The sequence below is a fragment of the Vespa mandarinia genome, chromosome 8, assembly GCF_050613455.1.
Source record: "Vespa mandarinia isolate Hongniang chromosome 8, ASM5061345v1, whole genome shotgun sequence".
NCBI classification, from domain to species: Eukaryota; Metazoa; Arthropoda; class Insecta; order Hymenoptera; family Vespidae; genus Vespa; species Vespa mandarinia.
In genome coordinates, this window is record NC_140817.1 from 5,685,117 (window position 1) to 5,697,512 (window position 12,396).

Below are 12,396 nucleotides of genomic sequence, written 5' to 3' on the forward strand. Positions count from 1 at the left end.
CTCTCTCTCTCTCTCTCTCTCTCTCTCTCTCTCTCTCTCTCTCTCTCTCTCTCTCTCTCTCTCTCTCTCTCTCTCTCTCTCTCTCTCTCTCTCTCTCTCTCTTTCTTAAGAGCAACGCCGTATTTATTTGAAAACAGATAGACTTATGTGTGCGTGCAAAACGACAGAATTGTATTTTAAATATTATTTTTAGTGTACTACGTAATTTTCTTAGTTTGTATGCTATTCAAAAAGTTATTAGATCGATAAAATATTAGATCGATATTAGTAAAGTAGAAAATTAATTGTATGTAAATATATATGCGACCAGGAGTTATCGATATTTGTATCTGTCCGTAAGAAAAATATGTATATGTATGCATATATATATATATATATTGTCAAAATCGTATATACGACAAAATACAATTGAACACGATTAATTAAGGAAAAACTATTAATTATAGCATCATTAAGAAGGAGAAAAATATCGATATCGCGAAAATAAAGGTGAAAAATCCGAGAAATAAGACGTCATAGCTCCAAATAAAAAGCCAAAACGCCGATTTTATTTCCGCGGATATCTTTTAAACAAGATAATGCCACAATTTGCAAACATACATGTGTGAAAATTGCATTTTGGGAAATCGATTGATATATAAAATAAAGATGTATGTTAAAAAAGAATATACTAATAACTTGTAATTAACGAGACGATGAAGGTCTGTTGCGACTGATACGACGAAACAATTCCAAATGGCGGAATCACCGATAGCAAGAAGATTAAATGGATCCAGGCGCATGCGCAGTACGCCACTTGTGCGATAACCTCCCCACTCCCATGAAGCATGTAATTTTTCGACCTATTATACGAAAATATGGAAAAATTAAAAGTACGATATAGGAATTTAAAAACTACTTAAATGCAGATTAAGTTAGTCCAAACTAACAAAATTAATCATTCAAATTCGATAACTATAGAAATATAACTGAAGAATACGAAAAAAGTTTAAATAATTTATACTTTCGATAATTTTATAATTATTTAAACAATGTATAATGAATACGGAACATAATATATTAATATTTAAATAATAATATATTTGTCTAAGCATTACATTGTTCGTAACACGCGTAAAGCATACAATAACTTTAACTTAATATTAAATTCACATTAATTTTAATCTCGGAATTGTTGGCTGTAATATCGATAAAAATGAACGACAGATTGATTTTGACGATTATCGAAACAGTTTTATTTTGCCTTCCAAAGAATAATCATCGAAATTCTATCTTCCCATCCAACTTCCCAGTTAAACTTAAATAAATTTCGATTTAAAACAATTTCAATAATTTTAGTATTATTAAACAATTTAAAACGTACGCGGATTATAATTAAATAATATTTAAACAATAGCACGTTCATTTAAACATTATGTAGCTCGAAACACGCATTAAATATAGTAAAAATATAATTGAATATTTAAATAGAATTAAATGTTGAACATAGCTTTTAAGACGCGTTGGACTTAGAATAATTTTCTTTCAACATGCGTCGATAGTTTAATGGCAACAAAAATAAACATTAGAAGAATCATGAGAGCGACAAGGTCAGTTTCCTTTCGTACTCCGAGGAGTAAACGTCGAAATACTGTCTTTCCGTATCGTCATTTAATCATTTTATAGATAAAGGAAGTATATTTTTATATCATACATTTCTTCAATAATTCATATAGTTTCTTGTTACAAGAATAATATTAATAATTTTCTTTGCATTTTTCTATTCCAGTAATCGTGCGAGTAACAATGAAATAATCGATTGTTTGTTCCGCTAAAATAAAAAGTTCGCGAAGTAAAAGCAGTGTTTGTTCATCCGCGTTTCGCAATTTAAACAACAAGTAGTTTTGCATCGACTGCGCGTAATGCAGTCCTTAGAGTCAGTGTTTGTTTGTAAATTATTTTGCTTTTTCAACAGTCGCACAAACTGTATTTATAAAAAATAGTAGAGTTACGCGAAGTAAATTCAGTGATCGTCCGTTAATAAATAACTACCGCAAATTAGAGACAGACATCATTCAAGAGGATCTCAACCAACTTTGATGTCGACCTACCTCATTTTCAACCAGCTACCTTATTTTCAACCATCCACCCCTAATTTCGATCCACCTAAATCCTGGATAAGTGTTTTGGAGTCATCGCAGAACTTCTTAAGTAGTAAGTGAATTTTTAAGTCCCTCCGATCACTCAATCATGTTGAGGATGAAAGATCTGAATCGGCACGAGTGATTGGCTTTAATTAATTAGTAGAAGAGCATTGAGTGACCACGAGTAAATTTCTCTGGAGATTTATCCGTGAATGATTTCTTGTTCAAACTTCTTGACTGATCTTGTTTAAACGCGTTAATTATAATTATTTTAAATTTCGAATATTTTATTTCATTGTTACATATTTTTCTCGTGTGAAAATAGTAAAAAATCGATATTAATGAGTTCTAATAAATAATGAGCAAGAAAACATTCGCAATGGATAGTCTCTGGATTACAAACGAAACTTTGCATGATTTTCTAATAATAATTAAAATACTCATTTGTAAGAAGGAATGTCTGAGAGTTTGCTTTACATTTTTAAATAATTATCACTTAAATATTTAATCAATTTAAATTTATACAAGAGAAGTCTCAATAGAATTATTGCTTTTGAAAGAGAAAAGTCGAATAAAGTATTTGCTAAAAAATAAAGAGACTTGTAGAGTTACAGTCCGTAGGCCGAGATGATAAGTTAATGAATTTTTAGCTCAGGATTTTCAGCAATTAATATACTAATTTTAATTTCTTTTACGTTGCAAAAAGGTATCTCTCGAAAATTTATTATATAATATAATAATTTTTAATATTAATATAATATCAAAAAGATGTAAATCTCAAGAATATGCTTATGTGTCTACTGAATGAGCAAACCTTCTCATGTTTTCGTCAATATGATAAATCAATGGATAATGATGTAAGTAGAATCCAAGAATATATATATTATTAATATTATTGAATGAACAAAAATGAAATAATAATCAGATAGCATAGCATAGCTGTCACATTGTTTACAGTAATCCAGGTTGAAATGAAATTTTTTTAATTAGATCCTTATAGATCAGTCTTATTTTCTTTAACATGTTTTTACATAAAACTTTTTATTTATGCTGATAATTTTTTATATATAATTAATATATACAATTTTTTTGCACCATGATTCTGAATTATGTAAGTAATAATAATGTTGCAGATGCTCAATTTGTGAAACTATAATAGTAAAATATTGATCAATGTACTATCACAGCATCTTCTATTTTACTTATGGATCTGTTGTATTTTATTGTATACGCATTTAATGCTCTGATTTTTATTTTTCATACTCAATAATTATTTTTAGTTCTTTCCAGTATTTGAAAACTTTATATGTCATGTGCATGTATAATTGCTGCATACATATCAGTATTACAATAAAATAAAACGATTCGAAATAGAAAAGAAAAGTTATGGAATGAAATACTTCTTTAATTTTTTGCCATTTTCACAATCTTAAATAAAGTCATAATCATATTTTCCAAGAACACCTAATTGTAAGAACGTTAAACCAATCAATAAAGACCAATTCATTTGATCTTTTATGTAATCTACTTGGTTGTTATATCTATGCATTATGTCCTTCTGTATATATACACCAACAGGATCTTTTTCTTTATTATTTATGCAATCTTTTTCACATAATAATCTATTAATTACATTCTTAGAAGATATTATTTCGTTACCTATATAAAGGTCAAACAGTTTTACAAGTTTCTCATGTTTCAGGAGGTAAACATTCTCTGGGAGTGATGAAGTTTCGTTATTTTCTAATTTCAACATAAAAACTATTAATTATTATAGAAATGTACTTATAGAAATTCAAATAACTTACTATTACTTTAACAATTATCATTAATCGTAAAATTAACCTACCCTTTGATAAATTTTTTTCTGATAAGAAAGCTAAAATCATTGCTTTCAATTTTTCTTTCTGTAAAAATATTCGTGTATGCTTTATAGATTTCGACAAGTTGTAATTGAAATTCAATTCATCCATTACATAAACATCAGCCTTAGGAATTTTAAACTTTAATTTCCAAGCCTATTATAAAAAAATAATCTTTGATATTATATCATTGATGTTGATAAAATTCTTCAAGTAATATAAGTGATATAAAAAGTTTATACCATTACTTATAAATATAAAATATTATGTGATTAATATTGATTCATTATATAAAAAATATATATTTAACATTTACCAAATTAAATAGTCCAAAAGTATCATCATTTTTTGGAATTTGTAAAAAATTTTCATAATTCCAGTCCAATACATTTTCTTCAGATTCAAGTAATGTCCAACTAATAATATTTGTTCCTACATGAATTCCCAATATAGTAGATATTTGCTAAAATAATATTAAATAACGTTTACTCATCCATCATTTTAATATTATATTTTAAATAAGAAATAATAATTCTTTTACATCTTGTGGGATATCTGCCAAAGGTAAAATAATTGACTTTTTAAAATTGTGCATTATTTTAAACTGCTTATCATTAATAATTGATTGTATAAATATATTTAATAACTCTTTTGTCATATCTTGTACTTCTAATATATCTTTTAATGATTTATATGAACCATATTTTTCACGATATAAGTGCAATTTAATTGCAAGCGATTGAGGGATCCGATACCTATATAAAAATTATTTTATTATATACTTTATAATAAAATTATACTTTATTATAAATTATAATAATTCTAAGATTCAGATGAGTTATAAAAACAAAATATACCTTTTAAAATAATCAATTGTCTCATCATTTAATATTTTCAAAATATAATTATTATAGGGATAATTATCGTGTAATTCATTCTTATTTCTTCTATTAGAGTGCATCAGTCTACTATAAGGATATAATACAAATCGAATTTGTTTTACAGATAAATTACAATTTGTATATTGTCTAAACATATCCAGTTTTTGTACTAGAATCATACAAAAATAGTTTGTAAAAGAAAAATAAATTGTCTTGTTCTGTTTTCTTAATTTTACTTATACAATTGAATAAAAAGTTTGTGTGAATTAAAATTTATCATTTTTTAAATTACATCAATTTGTAATGATCATTTATAAATTACATAATATATATACATTACATAATATTTATATATTACACCTACCCAAAGTATTAATATCCTAAAATATAAAATGTATTTTTCACTTTTATAATTTTTTTAATTGGTAAACAAAAATTATCATAACCTAATTACAATTAATATAAAAACTCATGCATAAAAATATATTATCATATAAACTCCATAAAATCATAAGAATTATTTCTATTTTGTCTAAAACAGGCAGAATATTAATTAAAATAAGCTAAAAAAATACACATATGAATTTTCATGCAAATATAGGTTAAGAGCAACATACAGTTAAAACTTCTGTAGTTAGCTATAATTCTTCCAACTTTTGTCGTCATAAAATTAAATATTACATTATCGTGACATTTGATTTGCTGTATCAACATTTTTGTCACGAAATTAAAACAAATTTGATTTTCTATTGATATTTGAAAATATCATGTTGTCATACTGAGTTGCAGTGGCAAAAACCATGACTTTTACTATGATATGAAAACGTACCTTAAGATTGACCACACACTTTCCATAGCAGGATTTCTATTCTACGTTTGCTTGCAATATTGTTCTCCGTTTTATGTAAGGCAGTATTACAATATTATATACGCATACGATTATTTTTGCTATCTTTTTTAACTGTCACTGCTAAAGTGTACGGTATAAATCGTGTATTGCATCGTATATGCAAAATAATGTATAGTTGTATTTACGACTATTAGAAATACGCGATCATTCGCAATTTGCTATTTACTTGCATAAATACATCATGAATAGATTCTCAATAGCAGTAAGCTTTCTACCTATCACATTGTTGGATTCAGCTTCTGTAAAGTAGCAATCGAAAAATTTAACATTTCGGAATTATATTGTTACAGTTTTTACAGATAGCCAATCAGATTGCGAGACGAGATATTGTCTGATGTTATAGTTCGGCGCGATAAATGAAACATCCAACTACGTAAATCATAGAAATTATTTAGATTAATACTTCGTTTTTTGATGGTAGTTAGCAATAAAAACAATTAAATCTTATGTATAATACAATAAATGAAATTAAATAAAGTTGGATTGAAACATCAAATCAAATATAATTTAAAAGATTCAAATATGGATTGAATTAGGTTGGAACAAATCTAGTGAAATCGTTTTTCCGGTATTGGAGCTAGTATCGTTGTTGCATTGTTTGTTCATCGTTCGTTTAGGCGCATTGGCGCGAGAACGTCGGATGTGGTCTGTTTATAAGGTTGATCACTCTTGTTAACGTATTGAAAAAGGAGAGAATAATTATTGATATAAATATACTTTTGTTTAATTTGATCCGAGATTATATAATAAAATAATCAAAATGTTTTGGGGTAAATAATAGCATTATTTATAAAAATACATATGAATCTTTGTCTTAACTTTACCGGTACTATTTGCCAAGAATGGCGTCGCCATGTGGTTTTAATAATAAATTATAAAGTTTAAAAAAGGAAAAATAATTTATAATATCTCTACATGTTTTTGATCAGTATAATATATATATTTATTCTTTTTTGTAGGTCTAATAATGGAACCGAATAAACGGTATACTCAAACCGTTGAAAAATCATTCCACGTGTCTATGGCGACTTTAGATGTTGCAAGCGCCGGTAAATCAAGAAATATGCTTTACATTATTACTTTTATATTTGTAATTTCTTTCTTACTCTATTGAATTTAATTCTTTTTGTTTTTTATATACTAGATTATTTTTAAAAAGTTACGATAGAATTTATTGCAATCAATAATAAAATTCATACAGTTAATACAATTTCAAATGTCAAAGTGTTATTAAATAATATTGAACAGACTTTAATTATATAAATACTTTTTTCTTTCTAAAAGTATTTTTTTAATTAGAACTCATATGATGTATAATTGCTATTGCAGATGACGATGTAGTACAGGTGACTGTATGTTATGATGGTACAAATTACTTACTTTGTAGTTTAAAGAAGGGTTCAGTATGGCAAGTACCACTTGATTTGCACTTTCAAGAGGGAACTAAAATAGCTTTCACATGTAATGGCCACAGTCGTGTACATTTAACTGGATATTTAATACCAGATGATTTAATTGATGAAATAGAAGAAGAAGAGGATGAGGAAGAGGAAGAAAAAGTTCAACAGTTAATTGATAGACAATCAAAGAGAAAAGCAATAGATTTTCCAAAAGGAAATAAAAAAGTAAAAAGAGTGAAAAATGAAGTTGAATCGTCGGAAGATGATGATTTGGAATTAGATGGAACAAATAATGATGAAGATTCTGATGAGGAAGAGGAAGAAGAAGGGAAAGAAACTCTATTGATTGAAGAAAATATTAATGAAGAAGAGGATGAGGAGGATGAAAGTGATGATGATGATGATGATGATGATGAGGACGATGATGGTGATGATGATGATGATGATGATATTATTGAAGAGGAAGAAGAGGAAAAGATACAAAAAAAATCTACCAAACAACAGCAACAGCAGGGAAACAAAAACAAGCAAATACAACAATTACAGCCTAAAAAGAAACAAGATAAACAGAAATTGTTAAACGGAAAGGATATGAAACAAGACCAACAAAAGAAGAATAAAGGAGAACAGCAACAGCAAAATACTCTAAATGAACAGAAGAAGAGGGTGGTTGAGGGAGGTGTACAAATAAAAGATATAAAGACAGGCAATGGTGCATTTGCGAAAGCAGGAAAATTTGTTTCTGTGTACTTTGTAGGACGATTGCAAAATGGCAAGAAATTTGATGCCACTACACAGGGAGATGGTTTTAAATTTAGGCTCGGAAAAGGTGAAGTTATCAAAGGATGGGATGTAGGCATTTCTGGCATGAAAGTTGGTGGAAAGAGACAAATTACAATACCTCCAGCTATGGCGTATGTATATTTATCGTGATTTAATACATAATTATGTTTTGCTTCTTTCTTAAAGTATTATAGTTGTTCTTAATTATTAGTATAAAAGATCACAACAAAAGCTATGTAGTATGTCTATTCTATAACATAATTATTTTTTAGGTATGGCGCTAAGGGTTATCCACCTGCTATTCCTGGCAACAGTACGCTTGTTTTTGAAGTTGAACTAAAAAATGTCCATTAACATGTAATTGTAATCTAACAAATATTTGGATACTTCATATAACTATAATTCTAAAAGATTTTACTACTTATTTATCAACATATAAGGATGTATTAAAAATGTAATATTTGTTAAATATTTATTAATAAGAAAAAAATCTCCATAGGTTATAATATTTTTAAAATATTCATACAATATTAAATTTATTTGTCCTAAATGTGATGTTTATTCTCGTAACACGATAATATTTGCATTTTTTCAACGGATTATCGTTTCCATAATTTACAAGCCATTATATTATAAAAGTTTCATTAAATTGGATATTATCAGACATATACAATTAGTAATATCTTGTGATATCCTTATATGTTAGTGGATGAGTATTAAACTATAATTAGGCAGAGTCATGAAATGCGTAAAAAAATGCCTAAAAAATAGATTAAAACAGTTTTGAATTGTTGGAACTATTGAAACAAGGTGTTGATGTTTTTAATAAAAAATTATATTAATGCAATGCATTTAATATGATGTATACAGTCAACATATGTTTGAACATTCAAGGTATAATGTATACAAGTATAACATCTCGTATATCTCAGTATAAACTTACAAGCTACTGTTGAGTATTAAAAAAGTAACTAATGTTTACAAATAAATTTTACAAATATTCTAGCTCTGGTATATGTTTATTTTAACTTTTATAATGTCATTAACAACATCGATTTTCAGGGCATATACATCAAAATAGTGTACACATTAAATGTATTTAAATGTATTCATCAAAAAGATATTGTCTAATAAAATTTTAACTTTATACATTCTATAAATTCTATTATGAAAAAGAAGAGAAATTGAATATAATATTTTATTAATTTTAAAAGATACATTTCTGTCAATAATATGTCACATATTTTATTAATATGATTTAGTTCATATACATTCTGTTGGAATTAAACTTCAAAATATTAGAAATTAACTAAACACAAAAATATGAACAAGATACATGAAAAAAATAAAGCTCTGCACGGCCTTTGGTATCTATATAGCAGTACATTTTGGAATGATTTTATAACTTTTCTTGATGAAATTTTAATTTGTTTTTACAGGATCTTTGTTAGTTTTTTTCCATCCTAATGTGCATACTCCATTTTTACAATCTTTAACTAAATCTGATGGTTGTTCATCTTCATTTGTACATTTGATCTTATTTTTGAATTGCCACCATCTTAAAATAAGTGGTTGCACTAAAAATCTCCATATAATCAATAATAAAGGAATAGCAATGCATGGTATACACGCCATTTTATTCGTCTTTTATTTTCTTTTATAACCTGTAGCATATAAATTATCATATTAATGACATGAATACACAAAATATATCAATTAAGAAATCATTTAAATGCAGAATATTAACTTCGTATCTTTGTTCAATACAATTTATTACTGTTTTATCAATCAATATTATAGATGGTTTACTTTATCTAGTAATAAATTAATATTTATTTGAAAACAAATGCATAACAACTGCGTAACGATAAATGTATTATCTATCATTAACAAGTATTAACCTTAGACATAGTATCACATAGAGTGGACATCGATAATAATGTTGTATTTTTCCCGTTGTAAGATCAGTGATTCCTGCCATATCGACAAACTTCGGAGATAGCACAATTGAAATCTCAAATGAGAAGAACAAAAATAAAGAAAACATACCTCGAAGAATTGAATTATCCATACTGTATAAATTGCCATAATTACATAATTTAGTGTATCATCAAAATATTAGGTATTAAAATTTTTTTACTCTTATTGAAACAATATTAAATTTAAATCATATATTTCGTTTTATTTGTCTTATTTAAAATATTATTAACAAATAATTTAATTATTTAATAACCTAAATTTGAAAAATTATCTTTATAAAAGTAAAAAATGCGTCATGTCGAGTGAATAACTGATCCTTTCTTGTCATTATCTCCTTTTATAAGTAGATGATAATTAACTTTAATAATAATTCTAAAAATTCAGTTCTGTAAAGACATTACTTAGGATCAAATCTTTCATTTCATAGCTAATATAAAATACCCATCTCACCGATGAAATTTCGTTGTAACAATAATCGTCAATGACGCTAATATTGAAATAGAGCAAAGATGTAAGATTTTTAGGATCCTAGATAATACAAATTTTAAAAAATTTTACTTCATAATAAAAGAAGACAAAAATTTATTTTTCCGATATTTCAAAATTAAATGAAAAATAAAAAAATATATACAATACTATAAAAATATAAAAAATAATTAGTAAAAGTAACTAAATGTGAACATTTTAATTTGGCGCAACGAAAGTAACGTTTTACTATCTTAGTATGTTATTTTTGTATTACTAGTACTTTCTGTTTTTAAGGGTTTTTGTTGTTCTATTTTTTCTACATCTGTGTGATTACATCTCTTTGCTGCAGATATAATTTATAAAATAGTAAAAATAGTAATAATAATTTATAAAATGGTACAATGTGTGTATTTTTGTATGATTGACTCGTACAACGCATATTTTATATGGTATAGTAATTATATATTGAAATATATATCATATGAAAAATGAATATTTTATTATTTATCTAAAAATCTGAAATTTATATAAATAATATATTTTTTAAATGTTATGTAATTAAAATGCGCATATCAAAGTATCGACCATTTTATTTTCATTATTGAACTGGTTAAATAGTTCATTTTATGTCAATGATTAGAAAGTTTACGTATATTACATTTGTAAATACGAGAAAACCTTTAATAAAAATATTTGTTACTTATTACATTTATAGATATATATGTTTTGATCCATGATATTTTCTACGTATAATATGTTTTTTGTTAATAATAAATATGTTTTATAAAATTACCTATTACGAAATATTAGGATTTAAAATGCATAATATTCTATTAATATTTAGAATGTACTAAACATAAAACAGTTAAAGCTAATTAACAATTTATAAATGCGTGATGTAGTTTCATTTTATTTTATATCCACCTCTATCATCTGATGATTTATAATTAACATAATAAACTATGCAGGTTGCTTATAAAGAATAAAGAAATTGAAAGTTTTTGAAGGCATATAAAATATAATAAAAATCTATATACTTAATTAAAATATGAGCAAGATAAACAATACAGAAATCAATACTTCAAAGATAAAAAATGTAAAAAATAATTTACGACGGGATCATGAAATAGATAATCCATGTCTAAAGGTATTTTCTAATGACAAAATGTTATTTATTATAAAATAACAATAATAATATACTAAAAAAACTATATAAAAAAATAATAATATACTAAATATGATTATGTAAAAATTAGGAACACGATTTATCTTTACAATGCTTAAGTGATAATAATTATATTCGTGATGCTTGCCAAGATTACTTCCAAAATTATAGGATTTGTCAAAAATTCTGGGTAATATTTATATGAAATTTATATATTAAAATAATTTTTTCATAAATTTAACTATATGAAATCAATTTGTGTTACAGAAAAAAATAGTGGTTGATCGTAAAAGAAAAAATATCAAACCTTATCTTCCATCTCCAGAAGATCGAGAAAATGTTAAGAATGAATATCTCAAATTTAATATTAAATAGTAATTAATCATGTATATGTATTCATATATATTTCAGAAGGTGTTTCAGTGATTACCATTTAAATTATTGATTTTAATAAAGTTTGCATGTACAAATGTATTATTTAAAATACAATTGTTATTACAGCAAAATTATAAAAAATTTGTTATTATTATTGTAATAAATTGTAATAAATTGTATAAAATGTAAGATATTTTAAGTTTTCTCAACGGTTGAATATATTTTTGTCTATATTTACATTATACACACTTTTACTTTAAAAATATTGCTTATTTTAATTATATGTGTTATAATTTTTGTTAAATAAATCTGAAATTTATTCAAGAATTCATAAAGATGCATGGTTAGAAGAAATATTGTATTATTGTATGGCACACTAACAACAAATCATAATAATTTTTGCAATTGTAAAAATTATATTATTAATACAACAATTGTATTATACGTAA

General features: G+C 25.4%; 4 protein-coding genes across 13 annotated transcripts; 2 read left to right on the plus strand and 2 right to left on the minus strand.

Moving 5' to 3' along the window:
- The first annotated feature begins 1,645 nt into the window (after nt 1-1,645).
- On the plus strand, nt 1,646-8,875 carry Fkbp39 (FK506-binding protein 39kD). 2 transcript variants are annotated; one of them, XM_035881085.2, is made up of 4 exons: nt 1,646-2,193; nt 6,736-6,825; nt 7,106-8,090; nt 8,232-8,875. In XM_035881085.2, exons 1-4 carry the CDS (start codon nt 2,079-2,081, stop codon nt 8,311-8,313), a joined length of 1,272 nt encoding a protein of 423 aa, XP_035736978.1. In that variant the 5' UTR covers nt 1,646-2,078; the 3' UTR covers nt 8,314-8,875. The 2 variants fall into 2 exon arrangements, with proteins under 2 accessions (XP_035736978.1, XP_035736988.1); XM_035881095.2 differs by lacking the exon at nt 1,646-2,193 and adding an exon at nt 6,379-6,546.
- LOC118448175 (transcription elongation factor, mitochondrial) lies at nt 3,105-5,977 on the minus strand. 7 transcript variants are annotated; one of them, XM_035881154.2, is made up of 6 exons: nt 5,696-5,977; nt 4,843-4,953; nt 4,527-4,740; nt 4,302-4,448; nt 3,973-4,141; nt 3,105-3,884 (listed from the first exon to the last, which is right to left on the minus strand). In XM_035881154.2, the coding sequence occupies exons 1-6, from the start codon at nt 5,719-5,721 to the stop codon at nt 3,553-3,555; spliced, it is 999 nt and encodes a 332-aa protein (XP_035737047.1). In that variant the 5' UTR covers nt 5,722-5,977; the 3' UTR covers nt 3,105-3,552. The 7 variants fall into 7 exon arrangements, with proteins under 7 accessions (XP_035737047.1, XP_035737027.1, XP_035737036.1 ...); XM_035881134.2 differs by having other exon boundaries at nt 4,843-5,035; XM_035881143.2 differs by lacking the exon at nt 5,696-5,977 and adding an exon at nt 5,231-5,246 and having other exon boundaries at nt 4,843-5,035.
- An 84-nt stretch (nt 8,876-8,959) lies between the features above and the next one.
- Nucleotides 8,960-9,989, minus strand: LOC146872838 (UPF0729 protein CG18508-like). Of its 2 annotated transcripts, none has more exons than XM_085658626.1 (2): nt 9,861-9,989; nt 8,960-9,623 (listed from the first exon to the last, which is right to left on the minus strand). In XM_085658626.1, exon 2 carries the CDS (start codon nt 9,592-9,594, stop codon nt 9,382-9,384), a length of 213 nt encoding a protein of 70 aa, XP_085514752.1. In that variant the 5' UTR covers nt 9,595-9,623; nt 9,861-9,989; the 3' UTR covers nt 8,960-9,381. The 2 variants fall into 2 exon arrangements, with proteins under 2 accessions (XP_085514752.1, XP_085514751.1); XM_085658625.1 differs by lacking the exon at nt 9,861-9,989 and adding an exon at nt 9,707-9,850.
- On the plus strand, nt 9,979-12,292 carry LOC118448194 (uncharacterized). 2 transcript variants are annotated; one of them, XM_035881196.2, is made up of 4 exons: nt 9,979-10,081; nt 11,376-11,554; nt 11,664-11,762; nt 11,840-12,292. In XM_035881196.2, exons 2-4 carry the CDS (start codon nt 11,456-11,458, stop codon nt 11,945-11,947), a joined length of 306 nt encoding a protein of 101 aa, XP_035737089.1. In that variant the 5' UTR covers nt 9,979-10,081; nt 11,376-11,455; the 3' UTR covers nt 11,948-12,292. The 2 variants fall into 2 exon arrangements, with proteins under 2 accessions (XP_035737089.1, XP_035737081.1); XM_035881188.2 differs by lacking the exon at nt 9,979-10,081 and adding an exon at nt 10,553-10,856.
- Nucleotides 12,293-12,396: the final 104 nt, after the last annotated feature.